General features: G+C 50.6%; 2 protein-coding genes across 10 annotated transcripts; both read left to right on the plus strand.

The window, feature by feature from the left end:
- The first annotated feature begins 1,421 nt into the window (after positions 1–1,421).
- RPL8 (ribosomal protein L8) lies at positions 1,422–4,004 on the plus strand. The gene is made up of 6 exons (XM_045860942.1): positions 1,422–1,494; positions 1,736–1,882; positions 1,962–2,103; positions 2,377–2,595; positions 3,472–3,587; positions 3,807–4,004. Exons 2-6 carry the CDS (start codon positions 1,745–1,747, stop codon positions 3,963–3,965), a joined length of 774 nt encoding a protein of 257 aa, XP_045716898.1. The 5' UTR covers positions 1,422–1,494; positions 1,736–1,744; the 3' UTR covers positions 3,966–4,004.
- A 1,150-nt stretch (positions 4,005–5,154) lies between these two features.
- On the plus strand, positions 5,155–17,155 carry ZNF34 (zinc finger protein 34). 9 transcript variants are annotated; one of them, XM_045860896.1, is made up of 7 exons: positions 5,155–5,194; positions 9,929–10,026; positions 11,380–11,495; positions 12,326–12,413; positions 12,722–12,848; positions 13,263–13,382; positions 15,045–17,155. In XM_045860896.1, exons 4-7 carry the CDS (start codon positions 12,381–12,383, stop codon positions 16,406–16,408), a joined length of 1,644 nt encoding a protein of 547 aa, XP_045716852.1. In that variant the 5' UTR covers positions 5,155–5,194; positions 9,929–10,026; positions 11,380–11,495; positions 12,326–12,380; the 3' UTR covers positions 16,409–17,155. The 9 variants fall into 9 exon arrangements, with proteins under 9 accessions (XP_045716852.1, XP_045716850.1, XP_045716854.1 ...); XM_045860895.1 differs by lacking the exon at positions 5,155–5,194 and adding an exon at positions 5,221–5,399; XM_045860894.1 differs by lacking the exon at positions 11,380–11,495.
- The last annotated feature ends 2,656 nt before the right edge of the window (positions 17,156–19,811 follow it).

Below are 19,811 nucleotides of genomic sequence, written 5' to 3' on the forward strand. Positions count from 1 at the left end.
TGTGAGGTGACATCTTGCAGGAGAGCCTTTGTAGCATGTGAGAGTATAAAGAGCTACAGAGGGTGATCTGGGAGGCTTGATGGGTCAGTTTGCTGCAAATGCACAGAAGAGCAGAACCACATCACAACCAGCCAGCCCCCACTGGGATGTTGTCCAGGGCAGTCTGTAGGCAGGACCTGTCTGCACCATTGCTGCTGGCTCATCTGATAGAGATGCTGTCCTCCTTACCCTGACAAAGCAACAGAGAATCTCAGAGGATGGGCATCTCAGGGAAAGACCTGCCCCCACTCCTCAATACACACTCCCTCCACTGCTAAGAGGGGTAAGTCACCACACTGATTCTTGTTTACTCCTATCAGGGGAGAGCGTGTACTTGGGGAGGAGCCACCAGATTATTGGGGGAGGGGGACCTGCTAGTAGTTCTGCTTTTGGAGCCAAGAAATAAGTCTTCAGTCAGATTAAAACTGTGCTGGGTGGAAAAGATCGAGCAGTGAACATAATGATAACAAAACATCAGGTTTTTGCTCAGAGTGACAGGAGAGACAATATCAAGAGGAGTGCTAATGTAGCTGAAGCATTGGTCTGACAGTTCTCCGGGGAAAAAAAAGAATGCAGGGGGACTGGTCGGCCACCACCTGCTGCTCTGGAGCAGGTGTACTCAGATGCTTGCAGGTGTGAGGTTCAGGGGGCATCAAGCAAACACTGACAGGCTGGTCCTCCCAGGGCTGCCTCCCTTGCACCCTCAGCTCTGTACAAGCAACCCAGGCTCCCTGTGACAACACTGAAAAAAAAACAACATTATTTTTTTAGCCCTGACTGATGTGGCTCAGTGGATTGAATGCCCACCTGTGAACCAAAAGGTCACTGGTTCAATTCCCAGTCAGGGCGCATGCCTGGGTTGCGGGCCAGGTCCCCAGTAGGGTGTGCTGCAGAAGCAACCGCACATTGATGTTTCTCTACCTCTCTTTCTGTGCCACTTCCCCTCTCTGAAAATATAAATTAAAATTTTAAAAAATAACACTTTTTAAAATGTCATTGATTTTAGAGAGAGAGGAAAGGAGAGAGAAAAAATGGATTCGCTGTTCTACTTATTTATGCATTCATTAGTTGATTCCCGTTTGTGCCTTGAACAGAGATCGAACCCACAGTCTCTGTGAATCGGGATGACGCTCCAACCAACTGAGCAACCTGGACAGGGCCAAGAATGGTTTTTAAAGGGTTGCAAACCCACCTCCCGGGCCCTGCCCTCAGGACGACCCCACTGCGGGAGAGCAGTCCGCAGGCTAAACATTCCGGACTCCTCTGACGCGGCCAACGCCCGGCTTCAGCTCAGAGTCCACGTCGATAGGAGAGGACTACAAGTCCCGGCGTGCACTGTGCCCGCGGCCGCTGCCGCGGCGCTTGCCCGGAAGTGAAAGTGGCTTTCAGCCTGGCCCCGGAAGATAAGGCAGTTCCTGGGCCCGCCTACTCTCTTTCGGCCGCGCTAGGCAGCAGGTACGTTGTGTTTGCGGCGTGGCGGTCTCAGTGTCATCCGCCGCCATCCGCCGCCATCCGCCGCCATCCGCCACCCTGGGGTCCGCAAAGAGCTCACGCCAACTTCTGAGAGGACTCAGTTCGGGGATGGGGGCGCGGAGGCGGTCGGGGGCTGGAGGGAGGAGCCTGGGGAAAGGGGGCCCTGAAGCCGGGCAGCGGGAGTACCTGGGCTCCTTTGGCGCTGACCGTGAGCTTCCGCTAGACTGCCGTCATGGGCCGCGTTATTCGTGGGCAGAGGAAGGGCGCCGGCTCCGTGTTCCGCGCGCACGTGAAACACCGCAAGGGCGCCGCACGTCTGCGCGCCGTGGACTTCGCTGAGCGCCACGGCTACATTAAGGGCATCGTGAAGGTGCGAGGCGCTGGTCGGGATGGGTGGGGGCGCGGGGCGTCCTACCGAGACCCCACACTCACTCTGTCTCGGCCCACAGGACATCATCCATGATCCAGGCCGGGGCGCGCCGCTCGCCAAGGTGGTCTTCCGGGATCCGTACCGGTTTAAGAAGCGGACGGAATTGTTCATCGCAGCCGAAGGCATCCACACCGGCCAGTTCGTGTACTGCGGCAAGAAGGGTGAGCACCGCTTGTGTTTGTGATGGGAGGACGGGGTTGGTTGCATGGAGAGGTACACACCCCAAGTCGGGCAGGGGAGGCATCCAGGAGGAAGGGTCACCTGGTGAGTCCTGCTGGCCCGAACGTCGCCAGGGGGTGCCCGGAGAATGAAGGGGTGTTGTGACTATTTGGGGGTGCTGTGCCGAGCGGGTGGGTTTACGGTGCCTGTGGTTAGCAGTCGTTAAGACACCACCTCCCCGTGCTGACTTGAGCACCGTCTGCTCGTTCTTGCAGCTCAGCTGAACATTGGCAATGTGCTCCCGGTGGGCACCATGCCTGAGGGCACCATCGTGTGTTGTCTGGAGGAGAAGCCTGGTGACCGGGGCAAGCTGGCCCGGGCCTCTGGGAACTATGCCACCGTCATCTCCCACAACCCCGAGACCAAAAAGACTCGAGTCAAGCTGCCTTCAGGCTCCAAGAAGGTCATTTCCTCCGCCAACCGAGCTGTGGTTGGTGAGTGACTGGTAGCAGTTGGATGCTGTGGGTGGCTTGTGGACAGCCAGCAAGTATACCTGGGCTCTGGAACCTAGCTGCTCACTCCACTGGAGTAGGCTCTGTGAACTTGATCATGCATGTGGCCTGTGAGTCTTAATATTTGTAAAGTCAGTACAGTGGTACCTGTACTTACTTCACTGCTGGTTGGGAGTTGAAGGAGACTGGGCTTAACTGCTTGGGACTTGTTTACAGTCTCGCATAACCTAGACTTGTGTGATTTCTGCCTCATACCCACTTGTTAACTACCTTTTCAGAGATGTGCAATTTCTTTAAAATCACCCAGTAAGTAAGATTTGCACTCAGGTTTGTTCACTGTGCTGTTTGGTAACACCTTCCAGTTCTGTGGCAAACCCAGTCCTGCGTGGGGGAGTCTTTTGTGCGTATGTTCACAGAATAAGCAAAACTGGCTGAGATGTGGGAGGATGGGTTAGCTGTCATGTTGGGGTTGGGTTTCCGAGGTTGAGTAACCTACCCCGTGTCAGACACGGTGAAGGGCTTACCTGGAGAACACTGGATTGAGATAGGCATTCCAGATGATGTGGGCAAAGGCCTGGCCTGGCACCCCATGGAACCTGAAGAAACTTCCTGTCAGATGACAGGCTGCAAAGGTGTTCAATGCTGGGTGGCCATTGCACAGTGTTAATGGGGCTTCTGTGGACTTTGTGATGATACATGACAGTACAGAGTGAGTGTGATTGGTGCAGGTGGTGGGGTGGTGACAGGGACCCAGCAGGGTATATTCTCTCTGATAGGATAGGAAGCACCTTTCTGAAATGCCTGATCTTCAGCTCAGTTGGGAGAGCGTTAGACTGAAATGCCTTATCTTCCTAACAGGTGTGGTGGCTGGAGGTGGCCGCATTGACAAGCCCATCCTGAAGGCCGGCCGTGCCTACCACAAGTATAAGGCAAAGAGGAATTGCTGGCCACGTGTGCGGGGTGTGGCCATGAATGTAAGTAGCCCAGAAATGGGCAGCTGGGTATCCCAGATACAGGGATCGTGAGACTGGATGGGCAGGCCCCTTCCCAGACAGTCTCCTCTGGTGGGGTCTCTGGTGTGAGCCTCTGAGTGATGGTTCCTAGGCGCAGTCTTGTTGATCCTGCCCTTCCTCGGCCCTCCTGGGGTAGGTTGGGGCCACCACCATATTAATGCCACCTTCCTCTGCCTGCAGCCTGTGGAACATCCGTTTGGAGGTGGCAACCACCAGCATATCGGCAAACCCTCCACCATACGCAGAGATGCCCCTGCTGGACGCAAAGTGGGTCTCATTGCTGCCCGCCGGACTGGGCGTCTACGCGGAACCAAGACTGTGCAGGAGAAAGAGAACTAGGGCTTGGGGGCTCAATAAAGTTTGTCCTTCTGCCACAAAGCAGTTTCTGCCCGTTGTTTCAGAGGGAAGGGTCCTGCTGGGAGGGCCACTGCTCTGCAGCGGTGAGGGTGCTAGTTCCCATCACACCTTGGTTCCTGGAACCCTACCAGCACCCAGCACATGGAGTAGAAAAGCCCACACCTGTGTTTGAGAGAGTCTAGGTGAGGGTGTGGATGCTCTTGGGTAGGTGGTGTTCTGAATCCACAGGTTGGACAGCAGAGGGACTGTCCTGTGATGAGAGGACCTGGAGTTTCTCCAAACAAATGGGCTTTGTGTTTGGCCACAGCTGACAACACCTTGTCCAAACTTTGTCCTAGTTCTGTCAGAGATAACAACCATTTGGGTAGGCGCTCACTGCGCAGATCTTGGGGGGAAGGCACTGGCCAGGAGACTCCACGATGACCACTTACCTGCATGAGATGACCACAATGAGTCCTGTGTGAGAACTGGTCACGTGGTTCTGAGGCTGTATTGCAAGGGCCTCTCCTGGATGATCAGGCCTTGCTCTCATGGTCTAACCTCAGACCCAGTTCTCAGCCAGCCTTCCCCTGCCCCAACGGCCCTGGGCAGTGAACCCAGCAGGGATAGGCTCCGTCACTGGCAGAGAAGGCAGGAGGGTAACGTTTCCTGAAGAAAAGCACAGATCTTGTAGATTGGGGCATTACGTGGCCAGGAGACAGGCCATCATGGGGGGTTTGCTGCAGAACATTTGGGTGTTGAAGGAAGCCCTTCATCTGTGAGTGGACACAGGTTAGCTGGCTTAACCAGGAGAGCCTCCCCTGCACTTCTTGGGTATCCCGTGACCCTGGTGAACGGCCTGCTTTGCTTCCCCTCGTTAGAGGAAGGCCTGGTCTGGTCTTGGTTGCAATGCCTTTAGCGGCTCTCCAGAGGGGGTGTCATTGGAAATTACTGGTATCTGTTAGTCTTTGAAATCGGTCGCCAAAGCCTCACTCTTGCCCCGATTCTGAACCCCGAGGCTCCAGGCTGCCTCCCCCAACCCCCGTAGCAGCGTTCCCAATTTGTTGGGCTGTTTCCCGTTCCTGGAGGACTCCCGCTACCGAGATAGAAGCAGCTTCCCCGGAGCGGTCCGGAAGCAAGGGGGAGGGTCTTACATCACTTCCGGCTGGTTTCCATTGGCGGAGCCGGTGCGGGCGGTCCCTGGACGGGTGGTGGCTCCTCTGCCTGCTGAGGTAGGTGTGGGGCCGACTGGGCGGGCTGCGGCGGGGCGGGGACGGTGGCTGGCCGCCCGGGGGCGAACCTCCGGCGGCTGCACCTCCCCTCCTCGGCTCCCGAAAAGCCGCAAACCCTGACCAACCTCCGTCGCGGCCCGGCGGCCCCCTACCTGACTCCCCAGATCGCCTTCCTGGGCCCTCGTCGTCCCTGCCCCCGCCCAAGGTAACCAGCCCCCAGGGTAGCCGACCGTTCCCTCCCGAAAAATTCCTCCTCCTCCAGGGTACACACCAGGTCCTCCCGGTTCCCGGTCCTCGCATGTACTTCCTCACTTAGTCTCCAGCTCCGCGCACTTAATGCGAACACACTGCCCGCCCACCACAGTGCCCCGCGCGCCCCCGTTGCCCCCCGTGAGCCTCCAGGGCCGCCCGCAGGCAGTTCCCAAGACACTGCTCTGCGCCCCCTTCCCTCCCTGGTTGGTCCCAGGCCGGTCTCTCTCAGCCACATTTTTGTTTCTTTTCCTCCTCTAGTTTGCTTCATGGTTTTGTGCGTTTAATATATGCATTACACATTTTAATGTGAAATGCACATTTTAATTTTTTTCACAAAAACTGTAAAGTAAATGGAAATATGGAATGCTTTAGCAAACACCCACGACTAGGGTTGCCAGTTAACTTTTTACCACGTTAGGTCAAGCCCCCTCTTCTTCTTCTTCTTTCTTTTTTAAGATTTTATTTATTTTTAGAGGAAGGGGAAGGGAGGGAGGAAGAGGGAGAGAAACATCAACGTGTGGTCGCCTCTCGCGCGCCCCCTACTGGGGACCTGACCTATAACCCAGGCATGTGTCCTGACTGGGAGTCGAACCAGCAACCCTTGGGTTTGCTGGCCAGCACTCAGTCCGCTGAGCCCGGGCCCCACCCTCCCTTTTTAATTTAGCAAAAACTATTAAAGTGAAATTACTCGGAGACCCGGGGTCCTGGTGCACAGCTCCCTTGGGCAGCTCCAGCTTTGAATGATAGCCTTTCTACCTTTCTGAGGTGTGATTGAGAAACAGGAATTGTCCATGTGAAGGCACACAGTTTCATGTCCTTATGTGTATGTACCCTGTGAAATAATCACATCCAACACACGGGTACCATTTTCTTTGTGGTGAGGACACTTAATAGTCACCTCGTCACAAGTTTCAAAGGACAACGTGTAGTGCTGTTGTCACCGCACTGTAGCTAGGTGTCCACAGATCACCTCACACGAGCGAAAGTTCGACCAGCAAACATCTCCCCATTTTCTCTCAACCCCAAAACCTTGGCAACCACTATTCTCTCTGCTTCTTGGATACAACTTTATTTTGTTTTTTTAAAAAGACTTTATTTCCCTGGCTGGAGTAGCTCAGTGGATTGAGCGCGGGCTGCGAACCAAAGTGTCGCAGGTTCGATTCCCAGTCAGGGCATATACCTGGGTTGCAGTCCACGGCCCCCAGCAACCGCACATTGATGTTTCTCTCTATCTCTTTCTCCCTCCCTTCCCTCTCTAAAAAAATAAATAAAATAAATCTAAAAAAATAAACTAAATTAAAAAAAAAGACTTTATTTATTTTTAGAGGGAGGAGAAGGGAGGGAGAAAGAGCGGGAGAGAGACATGGTTGGTTGTCTCTTGCACCCTCCCACCCAGGGACCTGGCCTGCAACTCAGGCATGTGCTCTGACTGGGAATCGAACCTGCAGTCTTTCGGTGTGTGGGATGACGCTCAACCCGCTAAGCCACACCAGTCAGTGTGGATTTGGACAATTTTAGACTCCACTTATAGGTAGGATCATGCAGTATTTGTCCTTATGGGTCCAGCTTACCTCATTTAGCACAATGCCCTCCAGGCCCATCCATGTTGTTGCAAATGGCAAGGTTTCCTTTTTTATGGCTGAGTAATATTCCATCATGTGTATATATAGGCCAATTTATCCAGTCATCCATTGATGGACACTTAAGCTACTCCCATGTCTTGGCCCCTGTGGATAATGCTGCAGTGAGCATGGGGTGCAAATATCTCTTCAAGCTTCAGGTTTCATTTCCTTCAGATATACACCTGGAGGTGGAATTGCTGGGTCATCAGACAGTTTTATTTTTTTGAGGAATTTCCATACTGTTTTCCACAGTGGCTGCACCAGTCTGCATTCCTGCCAATAGTGCATGAGGGTTCCCTTTTCTCCACATTCTCATGTTGTTTGTGGGTTTATTGATGACAGTCTGACAGGTGTGAAGTGATAGCTCACTGTGCTTTAGATTTGCAATTTTCTGATGATTAGTGATGTCAAGCATCTTTTCATGTGCCTGTTGGTTATTTGCATGTCTTTTTGGAAGAATAGTCTATTCAGGTATTTTGCCTATTTTTAAATTGGGTTATTTGTTTTTTTGCTATTCAGCTGTGTGAGTTCCTAATACATTTTGGAGATTCACCCCTTTATCAGGTAGATGGTTTGCAGCTGGTTTCTCCTGTCCCCTAGGTGCCTTCTCACTCAGTTGATGGTAGTTTTGCTGTTGGCACATTTTCTTAAACCTCTACACATCTAGTGATGTTTTTGTATTTTAAAATCTACATATGCCCTGGCTGGTGTGGCTCGTACATTGAGTGCCGGTCTGTGAACTAAAAGCTCAGCAGTTTGATTCCTGGTCAGGCCACAGGCCTGGGTTGTAGGCTGTGTCCCCAGTAAGGGGCATGTGAGAGGCTACTGTGTATTGATGGTTCTCTCCCTTTCTTCCTCCCTTCCCCTCTCTCTACAAATACATAAATAAAATCTTTTTAAAAATCTACATACATGACATACTATTGATACTCTGTGTTTAACACTCTTACTAACCCTTACAGCTCTGCTCCATCTTCGTGATGATGTAGCTCGTCCCTTTCAACCTGCCTGCTCCCTGATAATAGATATTGAAGTTGTTTACTTTTTCCCTTGCAGACAGGCATGTGGTGGGATTCTTGCATGTCACCTTGTGTTATTAGGGCACATGCCTAGAATTAGGTTTCCTGATGGATTTGCAGGCTTGGAGCTCCCCTAGGTAGTGTCAGATGGGTTTGCAGAGTGGTGGCATGGTCTGTACTCCAGGTACAGGACTCAGAGTTCCCGTGTTTCTGCACATCTGCAGCATGTGATATTGTGAAGTCTTTGTACGGTGTGGGGCAAAAGTAGGGTTGCAGCTTTAGTACATGAATTTAGAACAAGCTTATTCTTGTATTAATGCTTATTCATTATTACATTGTTTTCCATATGAACAATTGTAGGTATACCTACTTTTGCTCAACCACTGTTATTTCCCCGATCAATGGAGAGAGAAGTCTGGTTTTAATTTGCATTTCCCTCATTTTTACTGACATTGAAAATCTTTTCAGGTGTTTATGGACAGTTTATTTCTTTATTTGCAATTTAGTAGGTCCTGTCCTGTGTTCACTTTTTAAGTTGAATAGGGTTTTTTGGTTCTTTGAATATATTTTCTGTATGTATCTTTGTTATGTATGTTTGTGAACATTCTTTCACTTGACAGTTTTTTAAATTTTTGTCATGTCTCCTACCAAAGTTTTTTTTTAAGATTTTACTTATTTATTTTTAGAGAGAGGGGATGGGAGGGTGAAAGAGAGAGAGAAACACCGATGGGCTGCCTTGCAACTGGAGACTTGGCTCACAACCCAGGCATGTGCCCCAACCGGTGACCCTTTGTTTCATAGGTTGGCGTTCACTGAGCCACACCAGGCAGGGCTGAAGTTTTTATGATGAAGTAAAACTGAACATTTCTCTTGATGTGTTTTTTATATATTATTATAATAGCTATAAACATTTTTTTTAAAAACTTAGGTCTTCAACCTACCTGAAATGTTCTTTTGGTTTTTTTTTTGCATGCTGTGGAAGGCAGGGCGGTAACCTGGTTTTCCTATGGACACTGGTTGTGCCAGCGCCACGTATGGAATGCTGCCTGGCTGCTCATGTGGCAGGTGTGCCGTCAGTGCGCATTCTGTCGTGCTCCCACAGCCTGCGGGAGGTCCCGGTACCTGGAGGGTGTGCCTCTGGCTGCCTTACTGCTTTCTTTGGCATTGCCATGGTTAATCTTGGATCATACTCTTACGATAGTTGGAGTCATTTTGCTTAGGTTTCATGATATGTCCTGTTGTAATTTTTTACAAAACGTTCTTTTTATCTATTTTTAGAGAGAGAGGGAGGGAAGGAGAAAGAGAAACATCTTGATCAGTTGTCCCTCACACTGCCCCAACTAGAGAACTGGCCCACTACCCAGGCATGTGCCCTGACTGGGAATCAAACTGGAGACCTTTTGGTTCCAAGGCTGGTGCTCAGTCCACTGAGCCACACCAACCCGGCCTGTCCTGATGTAGTTTTGATTGCACAGAATTAATGGATTCATTCAGGGAGAGTTGACATTTTTATGGTATTGAGTCTTGTTTATGAACATTGTCTGTTTCTCCACAGGTCTTTTTAATGTCCTTTAATAAACTTTCATCATTTTGTCCATTAAGGGCTTACAGATTTTTCATTAGCCTTCTCAGATGCCGTATATGTAAGTGTTTGTGGCTGTTTTGTGAATGCTGGCTTTTGCTTGCTGATTGCAAGTATATCAGAGTAGTGTTGATTACTCTGTACTGACCTGTCTGTGGCAGTCCTGTCAAACTCTTATCATCCCAACAAGGGGCTGGTGCTCTTGGATTTTCTCTGTGGATGATCTCAAATAACGGTGATTTTATCTATTCTCTTCCAGTCCTCATGGCTTGTGTTTCTTTTTCCACTGTATGGAAACAGACTCGAATGCTGGGAACCCAAGGTCTCGGGCCACGCTGGGAACCACTGCTGGGTGTGGTATGTACTTAGTCCCCTCTTCTGTTTTCCACAGCATTTCCTTTTCTTCCTCCTCTCCGCGGCCCCTGCAGGCCCCCACATTGGACGTACCAGATGTTTGTGTTTTATTTTTAAGGAACCGATGCTGGGATGATTTTCTTGTTGAGATTATATTTTCATTCCTTTCATCTTCTTTCCTTGAACTGCTTTCTTATTCTGTGGCTAATTTCTTGTTGAGTGTTTAGATCATTTATTTCTGTTTCTCTTGTGGTCAAATTTGTGCATTAATGATGCATGTTACTATGAAAGAATTCTCAAAGAGAAGAAAGTATAGAGAGTTTTATTTTATTTTCCCCAGAGAGGGAAAGGGCTAGGTGCGGAGATATGCACCAGCCCTGAGGAGCAGGGCTTTGGGCTTTTGTCAGGTAACGGGGTGGTTGTGGAACAGAATGCTTCAGTTGCGCTGCAGCTTGTTTTGATGTTACCTTTGGGTGCACGGTTTGGTCCAGTTGTCGTGGTCTGCCATGTCTTGTTTTGTAAGTTCCCAGGGCCTTTGCACCTTCAGGGTGCTTCCAGTAATTTTCTAGTCCTGAGGGTAAAGGCTCATAAAACAATTAGGGTGCCTTAGCTTGTGTGGCTCAGTGGACTGAGCTCTGGCCTGCAAACCAAAGGGTCACTGTTTTGATTCCCAGTTGGGGCACAGGCCTGGGTTGCAGGCCAGGTCCCCAGTAGGGGGCGTGCAAGAGGCAACCACACATTGATGTTTCTCTCCCTCTTTCTCCCTTCCTCTCTCTACAAATTAATAAATAAAATCTTTAAAAAAAATTAGGGTCAGTGATACTTTATGGGGTTCAGACAGCTCTGGGAAAGAGGGCATTAGAAAGTGGCTTTTGTTCTATTAATGTCCATTTTTCCTTAGGGAGCTTTTGTTGCTATTTCTACCCTATATTCCATTTTTGTTTTTCTCGAAGCGGGGTACTTTTAAAACCATGTATTTGTAGTATAACAACAGTATGGTCAGAGAATGTTTTGGCAAAGGATGCAGCCATTGGAATTTGTTGACTTTTTTTTTTTTGGCCTGGTATGTGGTGTTTTTAAAAAAATATTCAATATACATCTTGAAAAAATGTGTGTTCTCTATGCTTTAGGTAACAATGTCTGTTGATCTACAGGTTTCTCAGGGAAGCGTGATAAAATCTGTCATCCCAGGGAGGGCTGCCACCAACTCTTTGCTTAGTCAGTTAGCTCTGGCTGTCTGCATTTTGAAAGTCTGTTGATAGATACACATGTTTGTAATGACAGCTTTTGGGTGGGTTTTATCTTTTTTTAATACACAAGGTTTGTTTTTGTTGCTATAATGGTTTTTGCTTTCAGTTCTGTTTTGGTTGGTGTGAACATCACTAAACCATACGCAGCAATGCACAGTAAGCTCAGCAGCACCACGCCGAGGCGGGAGCCAGCACAGAGGAGTGCAGCTGCGCAGTCCCTGGGTGAGCGGGGCAGAGGCACGGTGGTGCTGCTGGAGTCTGGGTGCCCCCCTGGGCGGGCGGCGAGGTCTGCGTGCCACTCTGGCACCGAGCTGCTTTACTTTCCCTGGGGCTTGTCCGCTGTGTCTTATACTCATCCTGACTGTGCTGCTTCATTTTAGGTTATATAGGTACATTTCATGTGTCTAATTGAAAGGTCTTGTGCTTCTCTTGAGCGAGTTTAATTCTTTTATTTCTCATCATCTCTCATTCATGGGACTTGTTTCTACTAATTTCTTACTTTTACCTTCTATACTTTGTCTTCACTATGTGCCTTCTGTTGATTTCTGTAAAAGATTTTATTTATTTATTTTTAGAGAGAGGGGAAGGGAGGGAAAAAGAGAGGGAGAGAAACATCAATGTGTCAGAGAAACATTGATTGGTTGCCCCTCTCATGCCTCCCAACTGGGGACCTGGTCTGCAATCCAGGCAGGTGCCCTGACCCAGAAATTGAACTGGTGACCTTTAGGTTGACCTGATCATGTCCATCCAACTCACTAAGCTACACTGGTCAGGGCTATTGATTTTTTTTTTTTACATCTTTCTCCTCCTGAACCTTTAATGTCTTTATCTTTTCATCTAAAGGGAATGAGAATCTCTGTCCTCCTCCTGAGTGAGACAACTTAGTGTGCCAGGGAGGAGGAGGGGCAAGTTACCTGGGCAGCCCTGTGTTCATCTGGTGGGGGTGGGGAGTTTGCTGGGAGGCCAGCTTTGTCATCGGGATGAGCGAGCCCTGAAGCCACATGCAGGAGGAACCAGACTGGGCCTCCATGTGTTCTTCTGTCTTCCCTCAGCACCTGAGTGATTGGCTCATGCATACCTCCCCTGGGAGGCCCAGGGAATCACGTGATGGCAGCTCTGCACCTGTCTTCTGCTTCCCAGGTGAGCCTTATCCTCCCCGGGTGATGTGAGGTCTCCACCCAGGGCTTCTCCTTCCTGCTCTACCTCAGCAGGTGCTGTCAGACATCTCTGGTCTGGGTGCTGAGCAGTGGAGTGGTGACCTTAGGATTCACCCAGCCACCCTGAGTTGGCTGGCTCAGCAGCCAAATGGTCAGACCACCCGCCAGGCAGTGCTGGGGGATCAGGCCTGCAGACACCCTGTGCTGTGCACTGAGCATGCCTCTGCTGCCCCTGCCCCCGGGGCGCTGTCTGAACCTCACCTAGTCCTGCAGCAGCTCCTGTCGTTCCAGGCCAAGGTGACTTTCGAGGACGTGGCCGTGCTCCTCTCCCCAGAGGAGTGGGGACAGCTGGGCCCTGCTCAGAGGGGCCTCTACAGGGACGTGATGCTGGAGACCTACAGGAATCTGGTCTCCTTGGGTAAGGCCCCTCGCTAGGACGAAGCTCAGGGAACAGCCCTGGGCACTGAGGGCTCACAGGGGGGCTGGGCTGGGGACCTCGTCGCTGGGCCCAGAGACAGGTTTGGTCTGTCTGACCCAGGAGAAGCCCAGTGGGGCTCTGTCAGCCTCTCTGCCCTCTGAACTCCTGGATAGACTCTCCCTGCCCCCAGCCCAAGGCAGATCGTCTCCCAGGGCAAGCTGGGAGCTGCGCGGTACTGGCGGGGCAGGCCCCTTGCCCTGCTGTCCCCTGTGCTCAGGTCTTCATCTCCACAACTACCCTAGTCCCCCAGGGTGTTCTGACTCCCCATCACTCCTGCATCTGCCCTTCCCCTCCCCCTGCCGGCCCCCAGCCCCATGTCCTTGGCACCAACCCCATGCCCCATCTGCTTCCCAGGAGCTGGACCTGCAGGTCCCAAGCCTGGGGTGATCACACAGTTGGAGCAAGGGGATGAACCGTGGGTCCTGGACACACAGGGTCCCGAGGGGAGAGAGCGGCTGGGAGTCCATGGCTCAGGTGCGCGAGGGGCTGGTTCCCTCACTAGTCACGGCACAAGCATTTGTGGGGTCCCGGGTATGCGGCTGATGACTGAGGAGCCTGGGGGAGGGTGCCTCTGGGCCAGCACAGCCGCTGTGGGAGTGGCCTCCGATGAAGCCTCCGTCCATCTGAGTGCCTCGGTGGGAAGACCCTGGAACTGAATCTTGTGGGCAGTGAGAGGGGCAGCGCCACTGAAGAGGGAAGGGCATCAGGGTGTACTGTGAGGGAGGGCCGGGCCCACGGGATCCTGGGGAGCCCCGCCCCCAAGAGCGCAGCACTAGGAGTGAGTGGGGTCAGATGGGCCTTGTCGCTTCCCTGTTTCCCCGTTCCCAGACCATTCGTTTCAGGGAAGTGAGAGAAGACACGTCACGTCACCCCATGTGCTGTAGTCCACACCTGCTGTCTCTGTTCTAGCCCTGTGTGGGCCACGCTGGTCACTCAGTGCGTGTCCATTTCTGGGCCTAGGGGGCTCAGTCGCTGCTGTTGCTGGAAGGCCAGCAGGAAGGGTGTTCCCTGGTTTCACTGAAGTGGACTGTGCTGCCTCTGTGCTGCCTGTCTTGATAATGTCCTAGGAAGAAACCCCAGGTTCAAAGGACTTGAATTTCTCTTTCGTAAATTTATGCATTTGAGTTTAAATACAGAAATGGGACAGACCCTGAGTTTATAGAGCTCAGTAAATTAAAAAAAAAAAAAAAGTCCTGTAGGTCAACATACAGCATGTTTCTGATTGCCCGGGAGCCCGTGGGGCCTCCTCCCTCATTTCCTGCTGTGCCCTGAGGTCCCTTCCCTCTGTGGCCTGGGCTCTGTCTGCTGGATGCGTGTGGGCCTCAGAGCTTTAGGAGGATGTCTGTGTTGTGTGGAGTTTGTTCTGCACTGTTGCGGTAGTGTTCTGTTGTGAATGTACAAGTTATTTTCTGCCACATTGTTGAGGTCATTGAATTATCCCCATTTTGGGGTTGTTGTGTCTCTTGGCTCACTGACAACATGTTTTTGGTGGGTGTGTTCCTGCCTAAGGAATAGTGTCTAGTGGAGGGCAGGAGGGGCAGCCTGCTTGAGGGCATCAGGAAGCATTCTGGTTGGCATCTTGAGTTTAAGGTACTGGGGCTCACTGGTGGCTTCTCATGCCCCAGGAAAGAGCTCTGGAGTGGGAGAGGCCTGCAGAGAGAGCCAGGGAACCCGGCCTCGGGGGGCATTGCCTTCCTTCACGGCTGACACAGGCTTGGCCCTCTGCTCCCCTTGGGAGACAGCTGGCTTTCCTAGCATGGACTTGGGGTATTTTTAGGTGACCTCAGACTTGCTTGGCATGAATTTCTTTTTCTTTCAGGTGCCCTCCATGACTTTGGGCCTCTCCGTTCTCTGTATGAGGACAGGCATCCCACTGTCCCACTCTGGCAGGTCTTGGAGGCAGAAGGCAGGCAGGAAGGGAATGGGTGCTGATCAGATCTGGGTTAAATGCTTGCACTGCCACATGACTGTGGCCCTGGGTGAGATTTTAAGCCTCCAAGTTCCAGGCTCTTACCTCTAGAAGGTGTGACTTTGGAGACAGTGGAATTTGTACTGCACAGGTGGTCAGCAGCATCTTCGTATCTTCCTTCCAGAGTGAGAACAGGTGACCCTGAGATGTTCTGTTTGTTTTCTCAGCTTATGAGATCAGCACTGAGTGCAGGGAGTTGACTTCAGGGGAGATGCTTGATGGGGCAGAACCGGACCAGCTCGGGGGAACTGTTCCCCAGGGAACTGAGCCAGAAGAAGCCCGCACACCGGTTGGGAAGGCGGAGGAGAGCCCAGACAAGCCCATGGAGCAGGGAGGCCCTAGGCCAGTCACACTGACCAACAGGGAAAGCAGCCAGGAGCGTGGGGGAAGCCTCCAGCTGGGGTCAAGCTCTGTCCCTGATCAGAGACCTCACAAATGCGATATATGTGAGCAAAGTTTTGAACAGAGATCATATCTAAATAACCATAAGCGTGTACACAGGTCAAAACGAACAAAAACGGTTCTTAATTCTGGGGAAATCTTCAGTGCTAATGCTGTTGTTAAAGAAGATCAGAAAATTCCTGCTGGCAAAACACTCCATTACTGTGGTTACTGCAGGAAAGCCTTTAGGTACAGTGCTAACCTCGTCAAGCACCAGCGGCTCCACAGTGAAGAGAAGCCCTACAAGTGTGACGACTGTGGGAAAGCCTTCGGCCAGAGCTGTGAGTTCATCAATCACCGAAGGATGCACTCGGGGGAGATCCCCTACCGGTGCGGTGAGTGCGGAAAGACATTCAACCGGAGGCCCAACCTAATGAAGCATCAGAGGATCCACACTGGGGAGAAGCCCTACAAGTGCAGCGAGTGTGGGAAACACTTCAGTGCCTACTCTTCCCTTATTTATCACCAGCGAATACACACTGGAGAGAAACCCTATAAGTGCAGCGACTGTGGGAAAGCCTTCAGTGACAGCTCAGTCCTTATCCGCCATCGTCGGACCCACACTGGAGAGAAGCCATTTGAATGTAAGGAGTGTGGCAAAGGCTTTACCCAGAGTTCTAACCTTATCCAACACCAGAGAATCCACACTGGAGAGAAACCCTATAAATGTAATGAATGTGAGAAAGCCTTCATCCAAAAAACCAAACTTGTTGAACATCAGAGAAGCCACACTGGAGAGAAGCCCTATGAATGTAATGACTGTGGCAAAGTCTTCAGTCAGAGCACACACCTCATCCAGCATCAGAGGATCCACACAGGGGAGAAGCCCTACCGGTGTGGCGAGTGTGGGAAGGCCTTCCACAACAGCTCCAGACTCATCCACCACCAGAGGTCACACCACGGAGAGAAGCCGTACAAGTGCAGTGATTGCAAGAAGGCCTTCAGCCAGGGTGCTTACCTCACCCAGCACCAGCGGATCCACACCGGGGAGAAGCCGTACAAGTGCAGCGAGTGTGGCAAGGCCTTCCGGCACAGTTCCAATGTGTTCCAGCATCAGAGGATCCACCTCCGGGAGGACCTCTCCACCTGACGCTGGAGGCCCGGGAGTTCTGCCAGGCCCTTCCCACAGCCCTGTTATTTATTGGCGTCGCAAGGTTGCCACAGGTGACGGACATTTCTGTCTGATTTTTACGGACCTTTTAAACCAAGGCAGTGCATGCTCATTTTAGGGAATCTGAGGAAGGCAAGCAAAAGGGAGCCACTCCTGTAATTTCTCCCTTTTAGAAACAGAAAATTCATCACCGCCGACTTCGAGTGCTTCCTTTGAGGAGGGCTTTGAGAGGGATGCAGATGTTTTAAAGAAAATACTGGTAGGCTTGTTACTGCAGCATCCAGGACCATTCCCTCTGCTCTTTCCTCAGTGCCAGAGAATTCACACTGCACAGAATTCCACATATTTACATATTGCAAACTTTTTAAAAAATTAACATCATTCATACTTTTCTGTGTACTTAATAGATGATTGTCTTTTTCACTGTGCTAAAATATACATAACATAAAGTTTACCATTTTAACCATTTAAAGTGTACAGTTCAGTGGTATTAAATACATGTACAATGTTGTGTAATCATCACCACTATCTGTTTCCAGAACTGTTTTATTATCCCAGACAGAAGCTCTGTGTCCATGAAACAGCAACTCTGTCCTCCCCTCATCCGTGCTGCTGGCAACGTCCATTCTATTTTCCATCTCTGAATCGACCTGTTCTAGGTACCCATACAAGTGAACTCACAATATTTGCGATTTATGTCTGGCTTATTTCACTCAGCATAATAAATGTCCTCAAGGTTCATTCATGTTGTATCCTGTATCAGAATGTTATTCTTTCTTTTAGATTTTATTTATTAGAGGGGAAGGGAAAGAGAAAGTGAGGGAGAGAAACATTGATCAGTTGCCTCTTACATGCCCCCAGCTGGGGACCGGGCCCACAACCCAGGCATGTGCCCTGACCAGGAATCGAACTGGCAACTTTTTGGTTTGCAAGCTAGTGCTCAATCCATGGAGCCACACCAGCCAGAGCCAGAATGTTATTCTTTTTTTATGGCTGAATAATATACCATTGTTTGTGGCCACTACATTTTGTTTTCCATTTACATGTTGATAGACACTTGGGTGTTTCTGCCTTTTGACTGTTGTGCATAATGCTGCTGTGAACACTGTTGTATGGGTATAACACTTCCACAGTAGCTACTTCAGATGGTTTCTGCTGCTCGGTGGTACTTTAGGTGGAGGGACAGGTTCCTGGGCTTCCTATTCTGCCATCTTCTGTGACTCTCTGGTAATTGCTTTAATTGACTAATTTTCTGGAATATTTATTGCGCGACTAATCACTGGAGTCCTTAAGATGAACTAGATGCTGCGACAGCTGCCCTCTTGGGTTTAGGTGTTGTTCCTTCACAGAATCCATGGCTGAATCTATGGGGTATGATTTTCAGGTGCCTCATGGGACCAGTCCCAGTGACATTTTGTCATTTAGACCTGGCCCTCCAGTTATACTACTTCTGCTTGGCGAGGCAGCTCCACTCGCCACAAATGGACTTCTGAAGGTGGCAGGCCTTCAAACCACTGCAGCATCTATAACAATTGACATAAGTTATAAAATATCATTTGGACATATTCCACAGTGACTAGTTTCAGGCCTTTAACTTAATTTTTTTAAAAAAAAATTTTTACTCATTTTTAGAGGGGAAGAGGAGGAGAGAGGGAGAGAAATATCAATGTGTGGTTGCTTTTCACTCGCCCCTTACTGGAAACCTGGCCCGCAATGCAGGCACGTGCCCTGAGAGGAATCAAACTGGCAACCCTTTGGTTCACGGCCCATGCTCAATCCACTAAGCTACACCAGCCAGGTCCCTTTAACTTAATTTAAAAAATTGTGTCTTTAGGTCCTAACTGGCATGGCTCAGTGGATTGAGCACTGGCCTGCGAACCAAAAGGTTACCGGTTTGATTCCTCTCAGGGCACATGCCTGGATTATGGGCCAGGTCCCCAGTATGGGGTGCATGAGAAGCTCCCTCCCTTTCCCTCTCTCTAAAAATAAAAATAAGTAAAATCTTAAAAAAATAAAATTATGTCTTTAGGATATATTCCCAGGAACAGGATGAACTTTTTAAAGGACGTCGTATATAATCATGCAAATGTTTTCTAGAGTGTTCATACCCAATATATAATGTCACCAGCACAGCCTTCCAGGATGCACTATTGACTAAGAACGCTCTGATCACACAGCCTCCCTGCACTGCACACTGTAATTTCAACCTCCGCTTGCTAACTGAATTGGCACGACTCTGTGGCTGGTATAGCGTTGGACTGATGACTCGGGTAACCTACCTTTCCTCATGTTAGCTTCAGAGGGAGTCATGCCCGTCACTGCTTTTGGCCCAGATGCTCTTCCATTGGGTTGTTTGTTAAGAACCTCTGTTCTGGGGCCCTTCATCCCTCAGCCTAGATGTTCCCTGACCAAGGGCACCCCAAGTGACTCTGGCTTCCTTGAAGGGAGCGCCTAAGCTCTGGGTGGGAGGACTGCAGAGGGGGCAGGGTGGTGGGGCAGTGCAGTCTGAAGCATATTGAATGGCATAGTGTACCTGGAGAGGAAAATGCTGGTGGTTTGCATTGTGTGAAACTAGAGAACATGTTTTTGACAAGGTTTCTGGGCTGCTTGTTTTGAGTTTCAGAAGGTTTGTAACATGAGTTTCTGATATTTTTACAGGGGCCCGTCTCAGGAGGTGGACGGTACGGGCAAAGGGCACCGTGGGTTCTAGATGTTTCTGCTGGGCCATTGGGCAGTCACTCCTCGGCGACTGGTGGGCTGGTTCCTTGTAGCTGTCCTGTTGCCTCTCAGCACACAGAAGGGCCTTCAGGAGCAATGTCATCTCAGACTGTGGGCTGCTTGTTGATGAATAATTGTGGATGGCTCTGGGCAGCTGGCAATGAGCCAGAACAGCTGGTGGGGTCAGAGAGTCAGATAGTTGAAGCCCTTGGCACATCTCAAGTCAGCATCCCCAGATGAGAGGTAACAGTACCTATCCTGATGGGCAGTGAGGCAGGTGGGGTCATGCTCACAGCATGCATGCTAGGTGCCCATGACCTAGATCTTGTGGCTGACCCTGAGTACATCCCTGGACAGAGACCCAGGCAGGACATCAGATTTGAGCCAGGTCACTGGAGCTGGAGCTGGGTCCTCCCACCCCTGTCCTCACGGCTGGGACAGTCCAAGTGTGCTCACTAGGCTGGCTTTGAGTCCCCCCTGGAGATGGGTGTGTGGCCTCCACACCCCAACCCAGCCTGTCCCATTTTCCTGCATGCTTCCTGTAGCTGAGGGCTGAACCTCTCCAAGATCCATTGGGGATTGTGGGATGTTTGGACAACCCCCTCACAGGGGTGGGCGCTCCCTGGCTGCTGCACCTGTGCAGAGTCCCACAGAAACTGAGTGC

Source organism: Phyllostomus hastatus, unplaced genomic scaffold (assembly GCF_019186645.2).
Source record: "Phyllostomus hastatus isolate PE091 unplaced genomic scaffold, TTU_PhHast_1.1 phas_scaffold_21, whole genome shotgun sequence".
NCBI classification, from domain to species: domain Eukaryota; kingdom Metazoa; phylum Chordata; class Mammalia; order Chiroptera; family Phyllostomidae; genus Phyllostomus; species Phyllostomus hastatus.

What these genes read in the sequence shown, in the direction of transcription:
- RPL8 (XM_045860942.1), top strand. Translation starts at nt 1,745, where the DNA reads ATGGGCCGCGTTATTCGTGGGCAGAGGAAGGGCGCCGGCTCCGTGTTC. An exon ending in CGTGTACTGCGGCAAGAAGG is followed by an intron (nt 2,104 to 2,376) that starts GTGAGCACCGCT and finishes TCGTTCTTGCAG; the next exon opens with CTCAGCTGAACATTGGCAAT. An exon ending in TGCGGGGTGTGGCCATGAAT is followed by an intron (nt 3,588 to 3,806) that starts GTAAGTAGCCCA and finishes CTCTGCCTGCAG; the next exon opens with CCTGTGGAACATCCGTTTGG.
- ZNF34 (XM_045860896.1), top strand. Translation starts at nt 12,381, where the DNA reads ATGGCAGCTCTGCACCTGTCTTCTGCTTCCCAG. An exon ending in ACCTGTCTTCTGCTTCCCAG is followed by an intron (nt 12,414 to 12,721) that starts GTGAGCCTTATC and finishes CTGTCGTTCCAG; the next exon opens with GCCAAGGTGACTTTCGAGGA. An exon ending in GCTGGGAGTCCATGGCTCAG is followed by an intron (nt 13,383 to 15,044) that starts GTGCGCGAGGGG and finishes TTGTTTTCTCAG; the next exon opens with CTTATGAGATCAGCACTGAG.